The 24,195-nt window shown below is 39.9% G+C and overlaps 1 protein-coding gene across 5 annotated transcripts in view; it reads right to left on the minus strand.

The window, feature by feature from the left end:
- FAM13C (family with sequence similarity 13 member C) overlaps positions 1 to 24,195 on the minus strand; it is a 167,331-nt gene that overhangs the window by 85,342 nt on the left and 57,794 nt on the right. For all 5 annotated transcript variants that reach the window (XM_047071765.1, XM_047071742.1, XM_047071773.1 and 2 more), the window contains one exon: positions 23,799 to 23,917. In XM_047071765.1, coding sequence (XP_046927721.1) covers positions 23,799 to 23,917 — 119 coding nt within the window. The remainder of the gene's footprint in view (positions 1 to 23,798; positions 23,918 to 24,195) is intronic.

The raw sequence follows: 24,195 nt of genomic DNA on the forward strand, positions 1-24,195 counted from the left end.
TCTACTCTGAATCATTTTTTTTAGTTTAAATACAAAAAAGCAAAACTTCACTACTGACCGATGCTAAATTCCAAATCATGATTTGTCAATGTTATAATCCAATAGTATTTGTTACATAACATTCAAGTTTTTCTACAACAATTTGCATGATATTATATAATAAGCATATTAAATTATAGTTAATATCCTTATAAAAAGTCCTGCTCTCTTAATAAAATATTTAGTCACCATTAAGTCATTTATAAAAAGCTTTATTTGGGGACATAATTATTTATATCTATTATTCTACTTCAATTTGAGTCCTGAAGAAAGCATACATGACCTTTGAATGGTCAATAAGATTAATGATTTCTTTAAGTCATGATGCACATTTAAAAATGCCACAAGCATAATTTCTTCAAAATATTAAGATTACAAAATTTATTCAGTCCAAAGGCATTGCTAACTGTGCAAACAATTTACTTAAAATAAGAAAAGTAAGGATATGAAAAAACAAAATCATATAAGATTCACTGATGTCTACTACACCACAAATGAGCATGTATCTCCTGAGTGTGAAAGAAGGTTAATGGTCCAAGAATGAGCTCAGGGAAAGTCCACTCAGTGAGAAAACAAAGTGAGGAAGAACACTGCTGGCACACCCATCCTATCCTCATCAATTTCCTGATCTGCAAACACAGTAATTTTAGGGATTCAGAAAATACTCAATTGCTCTATTCCAAATGGGGGAAACCCTCTTGAGGATAGAAATTAACCTGTCCAATCCAGTAACATCTAAAATTTTTAGTGGTTCATAATTTCTTTGTAATTCTTTGTGGTTCTCAAATTGCATTTCTATAGAGTTGTAATAGCACCAGAAAAATGGAAGAGTGATATCCTTTAATGAAAAAAAATATTTACTACTTTATATTTTATTTTTTTTTTTATTTTTTTATTTTTTTTTTTGTATTTTTTTTTTTTATATGAAGTTTATTGACAAATTGGTTTCCATACAACACCCAGTGCTCATCCCAAAAGGTGCCCTCCTCAATACCCATCACCCACCCGCCCCTCCCTCCCACCCCCCATCAACCCTCAGTTTGTTCTCAGTTTTTAACAGTCTCTTATGCTTTGGCTCTCTCCCACTCTAACGTCCTTTTTTTTTTTTTTCCTTCCCCTCCCCCATGGGTTCCTGTTAAGTTTCTCAGGATCCACATAAGAGTGAAACCATATGGTATCTGTCTTTCTCTGTATGGCTTATTTCACTTAGCATCACACTCTCCAGTTCCATCCACGTTGCTACAAAAGGCCATATTTCATTTTTTCTCATTGCCACGTAGTATTCCATTGTGTATATAAACCACAATTTCTTTATCCATTCATCAGTTGATGGACATTTAGGCTCTTTCCATAATTTGGCTATTGTTGAGAGTGCTGCTATGAACATTGGGGTACAAGTGCCCCTATGCATCAGTACTCCTGTATCCCTTGGGTAGATTCCTAGCAGTGCTATTGCTGGGTCATAGGGTAGGTCTATTTTTAATTTTCTGAGGAACCTCCACACTGCTTTCCAGAGCGGCTGCACCAATTTGCATTCCCACCAACAGTGCAAGAGGGTTCCCGTTTCTCCACATCCTCTCCAGCATCTATAGTCTCCTGATTTGTTCATTTTGGCCACTCTGACTGGCGTGAGGTGATACCTGAGTGTGGTTTTGATTTGTATTTCCCTGATAAGGAGCGACGCTGAACATCTTTTCATGTGCCTGTTGGCCATCTGGATGTCTTCTTTAGAGAAGTGTCTATTCATGTTTTCTGCCCATTTCTTCACTGGGTTATTTGTTTTTCGGGTGTGGAGTTTGGTGAGCTCTTTATAGATTTTAGATACTAGCCCTTTGTCCGATATGTCATTTGCAAATATCTTTTCCCATTCCGTTGGTTGCCTTTTAGTTTTGTTGGTTGTTTCCTTTGCTGTGCAGAAGCTTTTTATCTTCATAAGGTCCCAGTAATTCACTTTTGCTTTTAATTCCCTTGCCTTTGGGGATGTGTCGAGTAAGAGATTGCTGTGGCTGAGGTCAGAGAGGTCTTTTCCTGCTTTCTCCTCTAAGGTTCTGATGGTTTCCTGTCTCACATTTAGGTCCTTTATCCATTTTGAGTTTATTTTTGTAAATGGTGTGAGAAAGTGGTCTAGTTTCAACCTTCTGCATGTTGCTGTCCAGTTCTCCCAACACCATTTGTTAAAGAGGCTGTCTTTTTTCCATTGGATGTTCTTTCCTGCTTTGTCAAAGATGAGTTGGCCATATGTTTGTGGGTCTAGTTCTGGGGTTTCTATTCTATTCCATTGGTCCATGTGTCTGTTTTTGTGCCAATACCATGCTGTCTTGATGGTGACAGCTTTGTAGTAGAGGCTGAAGTCTGGGATTGTGATGCCTCCTGCTTTGGTCTTCTTCTTCAAAATTCCTTTGGCTATTCGGGGCCTTTTGTGGTTCCATATGAATTTTAGGATTGCTTGTTCTAGTTTCGAGAAGAATGCTGGTGCAATTTTGATTGGGATTGCATTGAATGTGTAGATAGCTTTGGGTAGTATTGACATTTTGACAATATTTATTTTTCCAATCCATGAGCAGGGAATGTCTTTCCATTTCTTTAAATCTTCTTCAATTACCTTCATAAGCTTTCTATAGTTTTCAGCATACAGATCCTTTACATCTTTGGTTAGATTTATTCCTAGGTATTTTATGCTTCTTGGTGCAATTGTGAATGGGATCAGTTTCTTTATTTGTCTTTCTGTTGCTTCATTGTTAGTGTATAAGAATGCAACTGATTTCTGTACATTGATTTTGTATCCTGCAACTTTGCTGAATTCATGTATCAGTTCTAGCAGACTTTTGGTGGAGTCTATCGGATTTTCCATGTATAATATCATGTCATCTGCAAAAAGCGAAAGCTTGACTTCATCTTTGCCAATTTTGATGCCTTTGATTTCCTTTTGTTGTCTGATTGCTGATGCTAGCACTTCCAGCACTATGTTAAACAACAACGGTGAGAGTGGGCATCCCTGTCGTGTTCCTGATCTCAGGGAAAAAGCTCTCAGTTTTTCCCCGTTGAGGATGATGTTAGCTGTGGGCTTTTCATAAATGGCTTTTATGATCTTTAAGTATGTTCCTTCTATCCCGACTTTCTCCAGGGTTTTTATTAAGAAAGGGTGCTGGATTTTGTCAAAGGCCTTTTCTGCATCGATTGACAGGATCATATGGTTCTTCTCTTTTTTTTTGTTAATGTGATGTATCACGTTGATTGATTTGCGAATGTTGAACCAGCCCTGCATCCCAGGAATGAATCCCACTTGATCATGGTGAACAATGCTTTTTATATGCTGTTGAATTCGATTTGCTAGTATCTTATTGAGAATTTTGGCATCCATATTCATCAGGGATATTGGCCTGTAGTTCTCTTTTTTTACTGGGTCTCTGTCTGGTTTAGGAATCAAAGTAATACTGGCTTCATAGAATGAGTCTGGAAGTTTTCCTTCCCTTTCTATTTCTTGGAATAGCTTGAGAAGGATAGGTATTATCTCTGCTTTAAACGTCTGGTAGAACTCCCCTGGGAAGCCATCTGGTCCTGGACTCTTATTTGTTGGGAGATTTTTGATAACCGATTCAATTTCTTCGCTGGTTATGGGTCTGTTCAAGCTTTCTATTTCCTCCTGATTGAGTTTTGGAAGAGTGTGGGTGTTCAGGAATTTGTCCATTTCTTCCAGGTTGTCCAATTTGTTGGCATATAATTTTTCATAGTATTCCCTGATAATTGTTTGTATCTCTGAGGGATTGGTTGTAATAATTCCATTTTCATTCATGAGTTTATCTATTTGGGTCATCTCCCTTTTCTTTTTGAGAAGCCTGGCTAGAGGTTTGTCAATTTTGTTTATTTTTTCAAAAAACCAACTCTTGGTTTCGTTGATCTGCTCTACAGTTTTTTTAGATTCTATATTGTTTATTTCTGCTCTGATCTTTATTATTTCTCTTCTTCTGCTGGGTTTAGGCTGCCTTTGCTGTTCTGCTTCTATTTCCTTTAGGTGTGCTGTTAGATTTTGTATTTGGGATTTTTCTTGTTTCTTGAGATAGGCCTGGATTGCAATGTATTTTCCTCTCAGGACTGCCTTCGCTGCGTCCCAAAGCGTTTGGATTGTTGTATTTTCATTTTCGTTTGTTTCCATATATTTTTTGATTTCTTCTCTAATTGCCTGGTTGACCCACTCATTCGTTAGTAGGGTGTTCTTTAACCTCCATGCTTTTGGAGGTTTTCCAGATTTTTTCCTGTGGTTGACTTCAAGCTTCATAGCATTGTGGTCTGAAAGTATGCATGGTATAATTTCAATTCTTGTAAACTTATGAAGGGCTGTTTTGTGACCCAGTATATGATCTATCTTGGAGAATGTTCCATGTGCACTCGAGAAGAAAGTATATTCTGTTGCTTTGGGATGCAGAGTTCTAAATATATCTGTCAAGTCCATCTGATCCAGTGTCTCATTCAGGGCCCTTGTTTCTTTATTGACCGTGTGTCTAGATGATCTATCCATTTCTGTAAGTGGGGTGTTAAAGTCCCCAGCAATTACCACATTCTTATCAATAAGTTTGCTTCTGTTTATGAGTAATTGTTTTATATATTTGGGGGCTCCGGTATTCGGCGCATAGACATTTATAATTGTTAGCTCTTCCTGATGGATAGACCCTGTAACTATTATATAATGTCCTTCTTCATCTCTTGTTACAGCCTTTAATTTAAAGTCTAGTTTGTCTGATATAAGTATGGCTACTCCAGCTTTCTTCTGGCTTCCAGTAGCATGATAAATAGTTCTCCATCCCCTCACTCTCAATCTAAAGGTGTCCTCAGGTCTAAAATGAGTCTCTTGTAGACAGCAAATAGATGGGTCTTGTTTTTTTATCCATTCTGATACCCTATGTCTTTTGGTTGGCGCATTTAATCCATTTACATTCAGTGTTATTATAGAAAGATACGGGTTTAGAGTCATTGTGATGTCTGTATGTTTTATGCTTGTAGTGATGTCTCTGGTACTTTGTCTCACAGGGTCCCCCTTAGGATCTCTTGTAGGGCTGGTTTAGTGGTGACAAATTCCTTCAGTTTTTGTTTGTTTGGGAAGACCTTTATCTCTCCTTCTATTCTAAATGACAGACTTGCTGGATAAAGGATTCTTGGCTGCATATTTTTGCTGTCTAGCACCCTGAAAATCTCGTGCCAATTCTTTCTGGCCTGCCAAGTTTCAAAAGAGAGATCAGTCACGAGTCTTATAGGTCTCCCTTTATATGTGAGGGCACGTTTACCCCTTGCTGCTTTCAGAATTTTCTCTTTATCCTTGTATTTTGCCAGTTTCACTATGATATGTCGTGCAGAAGATCGATTCAAGTTACGTCTGAAGGGAGTTCTCTGTGCCTCTTGGATTTCAATGCCTTTTTCCTTCCCCAGTTCAGGGAAGTTCTCAGCTATTATTTCTTCAAGTACCCCTTCAGCACCTTTCCCTCTCTCTTCCTCCTCTGGGATACCAATTATGCGTAGATTATTTCTTTTTAGTGTATCACTTAGTTCTCTAATTTTCCCCTCATACTCCTGGATTTTTTTATCTCTCTTTTTCTCAGCTTCCTCTTTTTCCATAACTTTATCTTCTAGTTCACCTATTCTCTCCTCTGCCTCTTCCATCCGAGCTGTGGTGGTTTGCATTTTGTTTTCCATTTCCTTTAAAGCGTTTTTCAGCTCCTCATGACTGTTCATTAGTCCCCTGATGTCTGTAGCAAGAGATTCTCTGCTGTCCTGTATGCTGTTTTCCAGCCCAGCGATTAATTTTATGACTATTATTCTAAATTCACTTTCTGTTATATTATTTAAATCCTTTTTGATCAGCTCATTAGCTGTTGTTATTTCCTGGAGATTCTTCTGAGGGGAATTCTTCCGCTTGGTCATTTTGGATAGTCCCTGGTGTGGTGAGGGCCTGCAGGGCACTTCCCCTGTGCTGTGGTGTATAACTGGAGTTGGTGGGCGGGGCCGCAGTCCGACCTGATGTCTGCCCCCAGCCCACCGCTGGGGCCACAGTCAGACTGGTGTGTGCCTTCTCTTCCCCTCTCCTAGAGGCGGGATTCACTGTGGGGTGGTGTGGCCCGTCTGGGCTACTTGTACACTGCCAGGCTTGTGATGCTGGGGATCTGGCGTATTAGCTGGGGTGGGAAGGCAAGGTGCACGGCGGCAGGGGGGGCAGGCTTAGCTCGCTTCTCCTTAGGTGATCCACTTCAGGAGGGGCCCTGTGGCAGCCGGAGGGAGTCAGATCGCTGCCGGAGGTTTGGCTCCGCAGAAGCACAGAGTTGGGTGTTCGCGCGGAGCGAGCAATTTCCCTGGCCGGAGCCGGTTCCCTTTGGGATTTTGGCTGGGGGATGGGCGGGGGAGATGGCGCTGGCGAGCGCCTTTGTTCCCCGCCAAACTGAGCTCTGTCGTCCGGGGGCTCCGCAGCTCACCCTCCCTTTGTCCTCCAGCCTTCCCGCTTTCCGAGCAGAGCTGTTAACTTATGACCTCCCAGACGCTAAGTCGCGCTTGCTGTCGGAACACAGTCCGTCAGGCCCCTCCGCTTTTGCAAGCCGGACTCGGGGGCTCTGCTTGGCCGGCGAGCCGCCCCTCCGCCCCGGCTCCCTCCCGCCAGTCCGTGGAGCGCGCACCGCCTCGCCGCCCTTCCTACCCTCTTCCGTGGGCCTCTCGTCTGCACTTGGGTCCGGTGACTCTGTTCTGCTAATCCTCTGGCGGTTTTCTGGGTTATTTAGGCAGGTGTAGGTGGAATCTAAGTGATCAGCAGGACGCGCGGTGAGCCCAGCGTCCTCCTACGCCGCCATCTTCCTGGACCCACTACTTTATATTTTAAACATAAATTTGTCTAGGAATTTTTTTTTTAATTTTTTTTCAATGTTTATTTATTTTTGGGACAGAGAGAGACAGAGCATGAACGGGGGAGGGGCAGAGAGAGAGGGAGACACAGAATCGGAAACAGGCTCCAGGCTCCGAGCCATCAGCCCGGAGCCTGACGCGGGGCTCGAACTCATGGACCGCGAGATCGTGACCTGGCTGAAGTCGGACGCTTAACCGACTGCGCCACCCAGGCGCCCCTGTCTAGGAATTTAAAACAAATACTAAGATAGCATATATTATTGGAAAAAGCAGAAATAGACTTTGTTAAAAATATGTATTACTAAGATACAGAGTACAGACTACTTGTACTACACTCACATGATCTTCCAGGAAAACTACTTAAAATCTCCAAATAAACCTCAAGATCAATTTTGAAAACTGTGGTCTAAGCATCAAGGGTCCTTTAATTCAATAGCTATCTGAATGTTTCCTATGTGCCTGGTATAGTATTGGGGAGGTAAGTGTTAATAAGACTCTAGGCCTTTAGGAGGCTTATGATTTAGTGGAATCTGAAGCAGAGGATAAAGCTAACACCAAGTCTTGAAGCTAATTTCAGTAAGTCAGGGATCAGGCCATAGAGGCTGATATTAGAATGGTAGAAAGGAACTGGGGAGGTAGAAACTAGAGAGATATTTTCAAGGATAAAAACAATCAAGAAGTCTTGGGTATGTATTTAAAGTACGGAATAAAGGAGATAGGATAATCAAAATTATTCCCAAGTTTTGAGACATGTGACTAGAAAGATGACAGGTGGTTTTTATAATGGAGGTAAATAAATATTTAATTTTGGTGGGAAGATTAAGCAGTTGGCAGAAAGGGAGGCAATTCATGAGTTTAGATTTAGATATTTTCAGTCTGAAATAGAGAAGTAATCCCTCAGTAGGGCTCAACCTAGAATTGGAACTCTACAGTGTGTTCAGCAGAGGTCTGGTGGTGATGGTAACAGTGATGTGTTGTCACAAGTTCTGCCTTGATATTTTCCCTGTTGTGTGGCCAGAGTCTAGCATCAGTGTGGCCAGAGCCTAGCATTATGCCTAGCATGGCATACACTCAGTACCTGTCCTTCAGATGGGTGGGTAAAGGAAGAAACAGAAGGAAGCTGATCTAAGAATGAGTTCTTCACCACTTACTAGGTGTATGTACCCATGGGTAAAATATCAATCTCTCTAAGCCTCAGTTTCCTCAACTGTAAAGTGAGGATAATGACAGCTACCTCATAGGATAATTCATGATACTACTGCTAGGCGTATTAAAAATAACACATGGATTCTAGAATCATATATGAAAAATACCATAATCGAATTATAAATGATGATAATTAATGGTATATTTTATTAACAATGATCAAAGTCTTGTGAATAAGCAAACTGAAAGGGACAAAACCTGGGACTTCCTTACTCAGGTCCACTGGGTAGGTCTCTGAAACTGGTCAGTTGGTAGACAAATGAAAGAAAGTATAGATCCATCACTAGGAGTAAAGAAGCTTAGTATATCATTCTAAATATTAAAGAGAAAGAAGCTATAAGAAAAAAAAGGTGTCAAGGACCATCTAACAAATTGCCAGCCATTACTATGCCAGGCTGGGAACACCAGGTACTTTACTTACATTATTTCATTTAATCTTCATAGTGATTATATGAGATTAGCATTACTATATCACTTGGCTTAACAGGAAACAGGGAAGTTAAACAACTTTATACATTCATTAAACTACTATTTATGAACCTCCAACTATGTGTCAGGTACGACTGCAGATTTTTGGAATAAAACAGTAAAGCAAAGTCTCTGCCCTCATGGAACTTGTCATTTTCATACAAGGAGAAAGAACCTACAGATATAAACCAGTGAGCTATGGTGCACCAGATGCTAAGTATTATGGAGAAAAAGAAAGCAAGGCAAGGAGAACAGGGCATGCATATGGAATGCCTAAACTCACACTGCTAGAAAATCTCAGTCATCTGGAGATGATGAGAATGAAAGCAGAGAAACAAAAGGCCAGTGGAATTGAACAAGATAAACTTCATGGCAGAAGAGGAAACAGAAATGAAAGTTTCTCACTAGAGAAGTTTAGCTATGAAAACAAAACTGGAACAGTAGCTAGGTGTTTCAAGTTCCCCCTTTTTTTAAAAGGTATTTGAAGATATTGCTGGGACCATTTGTAAATCTTCCTGGAAGCTAACCTAAATACAAACACTGGGCCACACTGAAACATTCCCTCCAATTCTCTTGCTTCTCTTCACCCTAAATAATAACAGGAAAGGAATCAAGCAAATCTCTACCAAATGCATGTTTCTGGAGAGGTCAGTGATGAGAAGGCCAGTCAGAGCACTCTGCCCTGCTCTGTGGTCGAAGCAACAGGAAATGTAGATTGGACTCCTCAAAGCATGATTATGGCCCTCAGCACTGATGGGAGTGTCCTGCTTCTGAGCATTACTACCACTACCATCACTGTCATTGTCACCACCACCATGATTACTGTCACCATCACCACCATTGTGACAACAATGTGTCACACCAATGTGTCATTGTCACCACCACCACCATCACCACAATCACTACTGTACTGCCACCACCATTGGCATCATTGCCATAGTCCCTGTCATCACTGCCACATCCATCATCACCACCACCAAGGTCACCACCACTGCTGCCACCATCATTGTAACCACCACTGCTGCCATCATCACCACCACCACCATCGCCCATGACCACTATTGTATCTGCCGCCACCACCACCATCACTGCCACTGCCACTGTCATTACCACCTCCATCACCAGTGTCATCACCACCATTGTTGTCACTGCCACTACAACCATCACCACTATTGTCATCACCATGACCACCAACACTGACACTATCATCATTGCCACCATTATATATTTTGAATTAAAAGCACTTCTAACAGAGAAATATAAAACCTAATTATGTGCTGATATTAGAAGTGCTTCTTCCTGGATGGAACTGCATCCAGTTTTGGTCACTGAAAAATTATGGATAACCTACTGAAGTGCAAATTTTTAAAATTTTGGTGTTTCCACATTGCTGGGAAATTAAAGCATGTGCTGAGTCAATCTATATGGTCATTCTGCAGTGGTTTTCCCTCAGAATGTGCACTGGAATTCAAAATAGCAAAATAAACAAAGCATTAAGATATTTTTCTTGGCCTAAGGGTAGTGTCAAGCCCCAGATGTGATACTTTGTGAAGAAGCAATATCTTAGCATAGAATTTTTATATCAACCTTTCAATTATCTATAATTAAATTAGCAGATGAAGGTGTTCCCCATCTCAGTGAAAATCTTCTCCCTCTATCCAATGTCTTCCTCATGGAAGACATCTGAGAGTTATTCTGACACTTTCCTCTCCTTCAAGCCCCATAGCCAGTGTATTATGAAGTCCTTCAATTTCTTATCACAAATAACTTCTGCATCTGTCCTCTTCCCCTCCACCTCCATCACTACTACCTCAGGTCAAACGACTATAATCTGTCTTTCGGACTACCACCATGGTCTCCCTATTTCCCCTCTACTCCCACAAACCATTTTCTACACAACCACCTTATCATTTCCCTTCTCCACATGACACTTAAAATAAAGACCAAAATTCTTAAAGTATCCTAGGACATTGTGAATGATTGCTCCTTCACATGCAAGGACCTGTTAGCCTCTTCAACTTCAATTCACACCATTCTCACTCTCTGCTACTACTACACTGACAGTTTTTTCAGTTCTTTGGATGCACCATGTTCCTTTTCACCTCAGGCCTTTGTATGTGCTGTTCCTGTGCCCATAATTCTGTTCCCTCTCCATTCTCTTTCCTAATTAACACATTCATCCTATAGACACAAGGTAGCTCATAATCAGGTCTCCCTTTTATATGTTCTTCCTGTATTCTTATCTACATCTGCTCCATAGCATAGTCCCTAATTGTGTATTTCTATAATTATCTGATTGTCTCTTTCATGATGGAGCACTCTATAGAGCAGGGACCTTGTGAGTCTTGCTTGTTATTTTTATCTCTAGGGCTAATCCTGACATTTGGCACATAGTAGGCACTCGATGTTTGTTAATAAAGTATTCATCCTAGGGTTATGGACAGCTGCCAATTCTGGTATATTCCCAAGTATGTACAATAATTATGATAAAACGCATGCTTTTTCCCCACCTGTAATTTTCTAGCAGGACTGGCAGGATAGGATGACTCTCATTCCTACAAACAGTTACATTTCTTCCCTGGGGAGATCTGCTGAAGATTAGCAAGTGGTGTTCTAATCCACATTTAGAAAACCCGGGCAGAAAGAGTAAAAGGAGAGCAGCCAGTACACTTTTCAGAATGCTTCATATAGAATCAGAACCTTAAGTCTGAACCAAGCTGAACTTTGGATCACTCTTAAGAGTTCAAGATATTCCACTGCATTAAATTGAGCCTGGGGCGCCTGGGTGGCGCAGTCGGTTAAGCGTCCGACTTCAGCCAGGTCACGATCTCGCGGTCCGTGAGTTCGAGCCCCGCGTCGGGCTCTGGGCTGATGGCTCAGAGCCTGGAGCCTGTTTCCGATTCTGTGTCTCCCTCTCTCTCTGCCCCTCCCCCGTTCATGCTCTGTCTCTCTCTGTCCCAAAAATAAAATAAAAAAAAATAAATAAATAAATAAATAAATTGAGCCTCTGTTCAGAAAGCAACATGGGATACACTAATGTATACCCGGATGACTACTGGCTAGCTGTATGACTGTTGTTTCCTGAAACTCTTTTAAAAACAAAAGGTATATCCCAAGAGGACAACCATCTGAGCAAAACATTCTTTATGTATAAACAATAGCTCTATATGCAGACACAGACAAGATGCCAATAAATTCCAGTAGTATTATTAGCAACAATAACAATCTTCAATACCAGTAAATATAAAATTCCTTTCTCTAGGGAGTCTAAGCTATATTAAAGACATCCTCTTATTGGTGTTTTCTTTTAACCAAATTTCTGTGCCAAAAGACTGAGGTTACGTACTGGGCAGCTATCTTCAAAGATAAAGAAACCAAGGCACTGAATCTTAAATGACCCTCAAGAGACCACTGACAGAAAACAGAACTGGTAGTCAGTAGATCTTTATGAACTGACTTTTCAAACCATGTATGTACTTTTCCATGTAAATAAATTCCCGTAGAGGGGAGAAGGAGGTCATGGTTAAAGGCAGAATGCTGATTTCTAATAATATGCCTTGGCACTAATTATTAGAACCCAGTCTCCACTGCTTTTCATACTTCTCTGAAGATTACTATCAATCAGTATTATTAAAAACATATTCCTGGGCCCCACATTTACTGAAGTTGAATTCCCAAAGGAATGCACTGGTAATATGTATTTAACAAGCACTCCAGGGCATTCCTAGTTGGGAAACATTATCCTAAAGGTCCAGGTAATGGGAGGATACCAGTGGCTGAAGAGCACAGGTGAAGGACTTCTGTGAGTACAGGAGTGCTCTGGGTATTTCTGGCCTGAGCTTCCAGGGGACACATTCCAAAAAAGGAAGAATCATGTCCCTGAAGAGACTCTAAGAAAAACACTGAACACAAGGCAGCCCAGCTGCACTGGAATAGATACCGCTCCTCACCTTGGTGGGCTGGAACAGAGCCCAGAAACAGTCAGAACCATACCAATGTCCAAAGAATGTGTGAGGTGTGAGTCAAGCCCATGAGGCCAGCATCAGTACTGAGAGAAGAAAGCAGGTAGAGTAGCCATGGGTGTGGTCAAAAACCCCTATGAATCAAAAAGAAGAGTTTGGGAAGGGATTGAGGACAAGGGATCCATTGGGAGCACAGATCCTAATACATTATTATTGATAGCAGCACCTGGTCTGCTGAGCTGTATACAAAGCACTTCCTTCCATCATCTCATTTATTCCATTCACTTAGTAAGTATTTATGAGACATCTGCTTCCTGTGCCAGGCAGTGGTCTGCCCAAGAGGCACAGTGGTCATAGCAGATGCGTTAGCTCCATGGACAGTTCTGCTCACTCAAATTATCTCCCTTTAAGCACCTGCCAAGTCTCTTTACTTTTCTGCCTCAAGATTTTGTGAGGCAGAGGTCACTCCCGCAGCCTAGAAGTGTGGGGGAGTTACTCCTCTGGGGACAACCCTCTGCCAGCAAAGAGGGGAGCATGTGAATATACACTTCAGCCCCCAAATTTCAAAGGGATACATCCTCAGATGTATTTACAAGGTTCCTCAGAGAGTCCTCAGGGAGCTAATCTCCAGTTGCCAAGAGTAGTAACCTTAGTTACACACATGCTGTCAGCTCTCCCTCCTCCCCCACTTTCTATCACCTCCCTCTACCTAAGGCTTCCTATAAGACTCTGCTTTCTGAAGGAATCTAATGTAAGCAAGCAACATTACAAAGTAAACACATTACCTGTCTTTCTGAGTCAGAGACAGAAAAAAAATCATCCAAATGAAGATTTAGTCTAGGGACAGATACAGTGAAGGGGACAGGAGATCACAAATAATGGTGGGGGAGGGTGGCTAATTTGAATGACAGGTAAATATTTGATGAATATTAAATTTTTCATTGCACTGGGCACTGTGATATTACATCTGATACTTGGCCTTCCAACATTCTATCTTTTAAATTATGAATCAAGATAGTGCTAGGAACAAAAGAACTTAAGAAATGACACAGAGGACTTACATAAGCATTAATATTAAACAAGCCTAAATCCTAACTGTTCCCTATTAAAGATTTTCCTTCTCTTCCAAAAACAAGAAGTTATGAGTCTCTAATATTCGCTTCTACTCTTCCCTCTTCCATCTTCACTGCCACCATCACCTCCCACGTGGATGATGCATTGCCTCCAATATGTCTCCTTGCTTCCCCATATCACACACTACCTAGAGTGGTCTTTTAAAGATGGAAATCTGAGCATGTCATTCTCCTGGTTATAACCTCAAATGACTTCCTTTTGCACTTCAACAAAATCTGAGATTCATACCCTGGCTTCAAGGCCCTGTGCAGTCTGGGCACTGCCAGCATTTCTGATGCCATCTGATATATTCCCTCTGCAATTCAACTTCTCCAGCCTTTTGGCCCTTTGTCTATGACTTGAATAAGCCAGCACCTCCACACCGCTATTCTGAGTACTTACACTAGTTAGGATTCTCGATATCATTCCATTTTAAAGCAAACAACAAATGCCATACACACATGCAACACTAACCTCTCCTTACTAATGTGGTCTTGGCAAAGAACCTGGATTTGGCAGGTTTGGATTGGCAAATAATCTGGAATCCAGGACCTGGATTAGTGCTACTCTGAGAGGCAAGGGTGAGTTAATGATCAGAAAGACAAGTCAGAGGAGCCTGGTTCTTGCATGCTTTAATCTCATTCAAGTTTGACAAGGCACATAAAATTTTTTGGCAGTCACCTTGGTTCTTAACTGTCTTCTTCTTTCAGTTCCAAGTTCTTCTCATGCCCCTCCCCACAAGTCATTCCAACAGTGTGGTGATTTTGTCTTCTCAGCACTTTTTACCTCAAATCCACTTCTGACAAACAACCTTCCCAGGGAACTAGCCCTTCACATGCAAATCCCAAGGACTCTATTTTGTGTGTCTAGATGTATTCAATAGGCTCAGTGTGGCCAAAGTTGTTTTCTTGTATGGGTATTAAATTCAAGGCATTGTTAAAAAGTCTCCTGAAATCTGGCCTTACTCCTGCTTCCACCTTCTCAAGTTTCACCTCTTGGACCCCATTGCCATTTAAATGGGCCCTGGTATTTCCTTTGCCCATGGCATCTACAGTCATAGGAGTTCTCTTGATTAGAACTCTATGCTAGTGGACCCCTGAAAGGCTTGCTCTGCTTAAGGGATATAAAAACAGACTTTCTTCAACTTTTATATACAGAATAAAACACTCAAATGAAGAGGTGTCTAGGATACAAATTCTGATTTTAAGTGTCATCTGACCCTATAAAAATCACCTTTAATATTTGCTTTCTGATCCCACCTGACTCAAACCATAAAAGCCACAGATACCACTGAAAATGCCTTTTAGGTTTCTTCTAGTCAAAAATAATTTTTAAAAATCCATTCTCTTCTATACTTTCCTAATATTCTGCTCTACCTCGAACTGATAAACAACAGTTCAAAGAAACAGAACATAAATGATGATTTGCATTTGTGCAAATTGATGATTGCAGCAATTATAGTAAATTTATTTTTGGTTCTATATCTTGAACAGTTGATACTACTTTTTTTTCATGTATAAATAATTTTCCCTGTTACAAACTTAAGAGGAACCCAATGGGGGAAAATTTGGAAAGCAAAATGAATATTTTAAAAATCACCCACAGCCATTCCATCTGAAAATAACCACCAATAAAATGATTTATGTCTTTCCAGTGTATATTTCTGTATATAATTATATGTTAAGCAAAAATAAGATAAACTTATAATTCTGTTATGTAGTTGCTTTTTTCTCCATGTATAAATAAATCATGAATATGTATCCATGTTAATGAAGACTCTCATAAAACATAGTTTTAAATATCCATCATGAATTTTGGCATTTCTCTTGGAGGTGGTGGTATGCACTCTAGAAAGCATTTAGGAAATTTAGAGGCTATTTGTGATTGGTGCAAAGGCTGGGGGTCCCTGCTGACATTCTGTAGGCTACAACCAAAGATACTAGAGCCTTGAGATGAGCAGGGTAGTTTCACACATCAAAGAATTGTTCTACACCTGGCATGCCTTCCAAATGTCTTTTGGGAATGTTAAAGTCAGAGGCATTTTGCCCTAAGAACAATCTGAGCTAAAAAACTGTAAGGGCTAGTGGGTTAAATAGAAATATCTAGAATATACAAGTATGGAGAAGGGGATTGGACTGAACTGTCTCAAATGTTCCACTTAGACCCAGTATCCTAAGATGCTGCCATATACAGAAATCCAGTCACATGACTTTCTAATTCTCTCAAAATTATCAATTATCCATTTTGTTCCTATCTTCTTTCATGATCAGATAACTGAAAAATTTATATGCCACATCTTTTTGGTTTATCATTTTAAATCCCATGTCTGGATAGCTTTACCCTTAAGCACAAACCAAGGAAACTGAAATGGAAGTACATAAAAATATTTTAAGAAATTCTTACTACAGCAATATCTACAAATATGAATTCCAGAAGTAACCAAAATACATACCAATTTGGAGTTACAAAAATGATGGTATATTTCATAGTCACTATCATATGGAAAAAAACAATATTAAGTAGGACAAACAAGCTACACAGAAATGCCTAAGATTTCATATATATGAAAAAAATTTATATATACAAATTAAATTGGTTAAGAATAAAAGAAAAATAGGAAGAGTGGGTGGAAACTGTATATGTCACTATATATGATGTGAGTGGATGTGGATGCGGATGTGGATGTGTTTGTGTGTGTGTTTAGCATTGAACATTAGTCTTTTTTTTTAACATTAGTCTTGAAAAGGAATAACCCTTAAGCACCAGAGCAACCATTGCCTCATTGGGAAGATAAAGAGTAAGTTAAAGAATAGGACACCCTTAAATACAGACAACAGGGTGGCTGGAGGGGAGGTGGGGGGTGGTGGTGATGGGCATTAAGGAGAGCACTTGTTGGGATGAGCACTGGGTGTCATATGTAAGAGATAAATCACTGGGTTCTACTCCTGAAGCCAAGACTACACTGAATGTTAACTTGAGTTAAAACAACAACAACAACAAAGGAATAACCTCATTCCCATGGCCTCAGGCACACTGAACGCCTAACCAGCTGGTCAGTTTTAAATTAAATTTAAGTTTATATGCACACTCTGTCTTCTATAATCACTATTGAAATTTGTCTCTTTTTTTTAATTTTTTTTTTTTCAACGTTTATTTATTTTTGGGACAGAGAGAGACAGAGCATGAACGGGGGAGGGGCAGAGAGAGAGGGAGACACAGAATCGGAAACAGGCTCCAGGCTCTGAGCCATCAGCCCAGAGCCTGACGCGGGGCTCGAACTCCCGGACCGCGAGATCGTGACCTGGCTGAAGTCGGACGCTTAACCGACTGCGCCACCCAGGCGCCCCGAAATTTGTCTCTTAAGTCTAGTCCAGGTTAGGCCAAGAAGATTTACAAGATGTTGAGATATTAAGGACAAATTTTTTGTTCCATCTCCTAGAAATATTATTTCTAACACTATAGGCTATAATGATACCAAAGTTTGTAAAACATGTTTCTTATAGAAACTTGTATTAGAGTATTTTGATGAAAAATCAAATTTGATCACCTTAGCCATAAATGAAGCTGAACTTGGTGATAATTACCCCATTTCATATTTATAATCTTATATTTATATTTTTATTTATACTTATATATCTATATTTATATTCATATATCTATATCTTTATATTTATAATCCTTAAGATTATATAGTCAGAATGCATTCTGGCCTAGCTTTATACTCTGGAGTCTGTTTAAAATTAAGTCAACTCGAATGTATTAGGAAGTCCCTTTTATACAAATTTTTTAATACCATATTAAAACAATAACAATATGAGGAGTGCACTTGTGGTGAGCACTGGTGATGCATGGAAGTATTGAATTACTATATTGTACACCTGAAACTAATATAACACTGTATGTTTACTAACTGGAATTAAAATAAAAACTAAAAAAAAATAGCAACAATATAAAAACATACACTACACTGGTAACCATGGTTATATTGGGGTGGTAAGATTATGAGAAATTTTTATTTCTTTGGGATTTTTTATATTTTCCAATATAACCATATTTCATTTATTATTATTTTTAATGAGAGAATGTCTCTGAGTTTCCCTTTTATCTTTATTCCTAATCATTGTCCAGTGAAAGTGCTAACAATTTATAAAGTAACCAAGGGCAGTTGCAAAAAATAATAATAATAATTTTTAAAAAGGAGTGTTTCATTCCCAGAATAATCAAGTGTGGGCTCTATGTTGTCAATCAGTTCAATGATTTGGTGATTTGGTGTAGGATACTTTTTGTGCTCTACAGCAGGGAGGAAGAATTATTTTTATCTGTGACTGAAAGAGATTGTTTTATTAAGCTACAATCTTTCCACTCTAATCCTTTAAATATCTAGAATGTTGAGCATTTTTAGTGTTAGTGCCAAAAGGGAACTAAGAAGTCATCTGACCCAGACTCGTGTTAGACAAGGGGACTGAGGGATTTGCATGAAGTGACCAAGGTCACCTGAGAGACATAATACAAGACTGCATTTCTTAATTTGAATGTTCTTTCCATTCTACCAAATTGTTTCTGAGCCCATCAGGATGGAGGCAGGATCAGGGGATGAAAAACAGCCCTAACTATATGGCCCCCTTCCTATGCAATATAGGCAAAATAAGCTATTCCAGAACCCTTGTTCTGGAATACTTGTCACTCAACATAGTAGTCTCAAAACACTATCAAGACCAACTAATTTTTTTTGTTCTATACCTCATTTGTTCTCCCCCTTCCCTGTTAAGAAAGAAAGAATGAAAGAAAGAAAGAAAGAAAGAAAGAAAGAAAGAAAAGAAAAGAAAAGAAAAGAAATCTTAAGGGCACACTAATAAGAACATGCTGGCAACATGTAATGCTCCTGCTCTGGTACAGTCCAAGAAGGCAGTTCTCGTGTACTATGTTATTAAGAATCTCTGGGTGCTCATTCTCTTACTCATTCTTTCTCTTTTTAGCAGAGCTCCTTAAGGCTCTGCTTACTTCTATGAAAAACACTTAAATAAGAAACAATTAGCTATTAAAACACACACAAGTTGTCTATCTCAAAAACAAAACCTGAAAGGATTTATCCCTCATGGAAAAGTTGCTGCCAACAAAACTTCCTCTTTCCATAAAGCAACAACCCTTTTTCTTTCTTCTGGAATGTCACAAAAATAGTCAAAGCCATCAAAGGCCATTATTTTTGTTAATACTCCAATCTTCAACCCCCTCTAACTGGGGACTTCCAGACGAAGAGGCTAATGAACTCCAATTCACAAATGCAACCACCAACTTAATTAGTAGTAACACAATGCTACAGAATAGTTCCTGTTTATACAGACAAGGTCTTAACAACATTAAAGGTTTAATGCTGTCATAAATTTTAATAAAATATTTTAAACACAAGTGAATTAATCACTCTCAAAAGTAAATTTACTTAGCTGGGTAAGAAATCCCCAGCTTCATTAGTATTCTGTTACATTGATAAATCCTCCTTTGTCATATCCGAGGGTTTACAGGATTGGCACTGACTGTAGCTATATAAAAAAAATCAATCAAACTGATGCATATTCATCAAGTTACTGCTCTGAACAGACTGATGGCATTTGTCTTCATTCTGTTATAAGGGGAACAAGGGCTTAAGCAAATAACAGCCTCACTGGGTGCCACACTAGAAAATGAGAGGGTTGTATTAAATGATTATTAAGGCTTCATTCTTGCTCTAACTAAATGCAGTTCTATAACTTTATATGTTTTGAAAATCTCCAGGTACTGAAGAGTATGTCAGAGTAGGGTAATATGCAACCCCTCAACTCAGATGCAATGGAAATCCAAGTTAAAATATAAATACATCATCTTGGAAAGGAGGCAAAAGACATTATCAGACATCACCTTATCAAGGCTTAGCTCTGAGCACCTAGAGTACCCAGGATGAGTAGTTGCTGGGAAGAAAATGATTGAAGTAAGCATTATAAATCAAATGCCTGTATGAGTCAGGCAAAGAGTACAAATAAGTGGGCAGATCTGGGCAGGAGTTGTGGAAAAATGGATGGCTGCTCCTCAGCTCCTGCTAACTGTTGCCTTATAGGGCCCTGGGTATCCCATCTTCAGATTTTCAAAAAGAATCTCCAAAATCTATAAACATGGTGATTTTAAGTTTATTTATTTTGAGAGACAGAGAGAGAGAGAGACCGAAGCGGGAGAGGGTCAGAGAGAGAGAGAAAATCCCAAGTAGGCTCTGCACTTGACACAGGGGTCAATTTCTCTAACCATGAGATCATGACTTGAGCTGAAATCAAGAATCAGACACTTGACCCAGTGAGGCACCCCAAAACTTTCGGATTTTTAAATATTGAATCAAAATATTTTAAAACATTCTGTAAGCCAAATGTATCTCCACACTTTAGATACATCACAGATCTCTGCTGTGGGGCACTGTACAAGGAATATAATATAGGGACAGCAAAGACATGGCAAAAAGGAGGATGGATGCAGTGAAAGAGGACAGAGGGGGCTAAATCAGTATCTGAGGTTGTCTCTGTGGAAGAATATGCAAAATGGAAGGTTGGAAGTGGTTAGGATAGTGTTTCTAAACTTTTTGGAGTCATGAGTGACATAAGATTCTGATAATTGCTTTAGAGATCTTCCCTGGAAAACAACTTTTATGTAGTAGGCAGAATAATGGAGTGCACACACACACCAAGGTGCCCACGTCCTCATTTTTTGCCCCACTCCACATGTCACTCTTACGTGATAAAAGGGATTCAGTAGATATGATTAAGTTAAGGACGCTTGAGATAGGGAGATTATTGTGGGTTGTCTAAATCAGTCCAATCTAATCCCATGAATCCTTTAAATCAGAAAATATTCCCTGGGCATGGTCAAAGAGAGATGTATGGAAGAATGCTCAGAGATGCAATGTTGCTAGCTTTGCAGTGGAAGAAGGCGCACAAGTCAAGCAATGTAGGCATCCTCTGGAAATGGGAAAAGGCAAGGAAATGGATGGATTCTCCCCTAGAGCCTCCAGAGAGGAATGCAGGCCTACCGACACCTTTATTTTAGCCCAAGGAGATTCATGTTGGACATCTACTGAACTGTAAGATTTTGTCAATGTGTGTTGTTTTAAGCCACAAATTTGTGGTCACTTGTTACAGTATCAACAGAAAACCAATATGATATATATACACTCAAACTTTAGAAAAAAAATTCATAAACCTCTCTGACGCTCATCCACAGACACAAATATAGGCTCCCTGTGTTAGAAAGAGCTGACAGACAACACAATGCTCTGAGAGCTAAAGGTATGAAACTATTTCTCCTAGACATGCATGCAAAGATCAGATCCCATCTCAACACAATTAGCTCAAAAATCTCACTTCTACAAGCATGGATTAATTCTCTGAAGACTAACTGTTCCTTTGAGTCTTGCTGAAGTGACATGTGACCCCTTGACAGCATAAAGATCTTTCTTCCCTTTTTCAAAGTGTTCATTATGCAAATAAAATATTCCCCCCATCCCCAAGAAGGTGGCATTTTACACCTGCTGAGATACAGACTGGTTTCTTCCCTCACTTTGAGTCAGACCTAGTCTGGAGTGTCCTGTTACAGTATCATGTATCTATCAAGATCTTATTGGGCACCATATGCCTCAACCTGGTCATATGCTGACTTAAAAGGGAAGAGGAATGTTATCAGGAATGTGAGATACCTGACTCAAAGTTGTTTTTAGCCTCAGATCTCATTTCACCAGTTCATCAAATTTCACAATCCCTGTAATATTTTGAGATTTTTTTTAAGTTTCATTAGAATGTCCCTAGGTGACGTCACCATGTTTGTGACAAATAACTCTGTAGTTTAAAGGTTACCAGCGCAACCTAAATACTAAACTTAACAGTACCAGATATAAGTGGCCTATCACCACTTCTGATCTGAGACTTAATACCAGATCCTGTGATTCCTAAAACTGGGGTGCAGAATATTCTGGAATGGTGCTAGCTCAGAAAGCTAGATCCTATCAAAGTGGAACCTGGGGGCTAGAAGGGAAGAGAAGAAAAAGGAAAACAGGATATTTGGGGTCCTATGGAGGTTTGCTAAGCGGCAGAAGTGGCCAATGTGTTGGAGAGAGACAAGGCTGATTTAATGAGGAAGGCTGCCCAGTGACCCTGACTGTATTCAGTTCCTTTTTCTGACATGCAGAGGAGGTCTAAGAACCTAAGATGTTACAAACTTGTGTATATGTACATCTCTGTTTTTCTGAGAAAAGTGTCATAGACCTGAAAATCCGAATTCAGCTGTAACTACCCATCTATCGTCAAATGTAAGAATTGCTGCCTGGTACATTTCCTCATCAAGACTATTCTCATTCCATACTCTCAGCTCTTACTGATCATATGTGAATGATTCCCAACACAGAATCCTATTAAATTTCTGACCTGCCCTCTGATAACAGGAATATTACCACTTACCTTCCCCGCTGTAGATAAGAGATAAAATGGTCTAAAGTTACCAAACATCAAGTATATATTCCATACACACACACACACACACAAATAATTTAGGGGTTTTTTTGTTTGTTTTGTTTTGTTCTATTATTTTGAAATATGCATGGGTATATAGTTGGCTATATTCTTGCTGTGAAAGGCAGTTACAAGTCTGGTAGAGGGGAAACAGTGTCACTACACAAAATTGGTTCTAGTCAGTCTAAAACAGCTTTATTTTTTTTACTTTTTTTAATCTTTACTCATTTTTGACAGAGAGAGAGAGACAGAGAGAGACAGAGTGCAAGTGAGGGAGGAACAGAGAGAGGGAGACACAGAATCCGAAGCAGGCTTCAGGCTCCAAGCTGTCAGCACAGAGCCCGATGCGGGGCTCGAACTCATAAACCGTGAGATCATGACCTGAGCTGAAGTTGGACGCTTAACTGACTGAGCAACCCAGGCGCCCCATAAAACAGCTTAATTTATAATAAGGCTTCAAATAGGAAGGAGAATGCTCCAATGACAAGGTTGAGTCTTACCTGACCTGAGGTCACGTAAGAATAAACAGAAAAGAGGTGGCAACTTGTGAGAAGGGTGATACAAGACACCTATGAATACAGTTGAAAAAAGAGTCACCTTGCTTTTGGGGTCCCTCCAAACTTTTAGGAATCTATGATTCTAAATTTAGTACTTGAATATTTTAAAGCAAAATTATATACTACAGCCAATTTCTCTCTAGTTGTTGATTCATTTAGGCTGTGCTGCCATAAAAAAAAATCTAAAGGTCGTGCTCAGAAGCAGAGCACTCTCTTCCCACTGAGTGAGGGCTAAGATTATGCTGTATACAAGATCCTACAAAGACAGCTGACACAACTAGCAGCTGAATTCTTTCTTCTGTTTATATCCAGAAGAGATTTTCCACAGACAGCTGCAATGCCAGGCTCCCATCAGAATGTCATGCCAACTTGCTGCAGACAGCTTTCCACCCACATCCTTGCCCTGGACCCAGGGCTGTCTCCAGCAGGTCTAGGAGACCAGAGAGGCCAGCCCCTGGACTGCTTCAAGTGTCCTAAGGATACTACTTGGATCAGCATTGAAGCACACCTGGTATGCTGTAATCAGACATTTGTGGGTTCAAATTCTGGCCAGCTTTTTCACTTGTGCAATATCAGGCCAGGGACACAATGAATCTTGGGGCTCAGGCTCCTCCTCCATAAAATGGGGCTATAAATACTTACTTTATGAGGAAGTGATGAAGGCTAAATGAGATAATATATAAAAAGAAACTGACTTGATGTCTACACTGTCATCACTAATTATCATTATCATGGAGGAAAACATTTCTAGCATGGAATGAAAGAGTACAAAATGAAATCAACATTTCTTTCTCCCAGACTATCTCCTGTCGTCTCTGAGCTGTAAGGCTGATTATCTCCAAAATGAAGACAGTGACAGTAGGTTATTTACATTTCTCTTCAATTCAGACTCAATGACACTCTCTTACAGCCCCTTAAAGCTGCTTCTGTGACTTGTAAGGAATGCCAGCCAAAGTCAGAAAGCCTTGCCTCTTGTATGGGGGTAACAAGCACCAGCATCAGCATTTCTGGGAAAGCAACACCAGGCACAGCACAACTTCTGACAGCAAAAGACCCACCTTTGTTGAACTCGCACTGTTTCTTGGCACCTGAAAGGGTGATTTTGTGGACTCTCGTGGACTTGCATTCCTGTTCTCCCCCGACACTCTGGCTGGCTGGGTACCACATGCTCTGTCTCCTGCAAGAAGAAACAGCAAAAGTAGAGGAGCTGTCAGAGGCCATCCGTTCTCCAGTGTTCCACAGTGCTCTTCAGCTGGGAGTGGGTCTCAGGGCAGGGAGCACAATACAAAACACATTCTGCCGACTATAGTTGGGGAAGGAGGCCAATAAGTGATTTGAAATTCAAGAAACCTCTTTCTGTCAGTTGCTACAAGATTACAGGATGAAGAGAAAAATAATTAAAAATCTAATGTTCAAGTGATGATATAACCATATATTAAAATTTTCACATTAAAA

This window comes from Lynx rufus, unplaced genomic scaffold (assembly GCF_022079265.1).
Source record: "Lynx rufus isolate CCGP_SWC_20201006 ecotype Redwood Valley unplaced genomic scaffold, mLynRuf1.p SCAF_11, whole genome shotgun sequence".
Taxonomy (NCBI): Eukaryota; Metazoa; Chordata; class Mammalia; order Carnivora; family Felidae; genus Lynx; species Lynx rufus.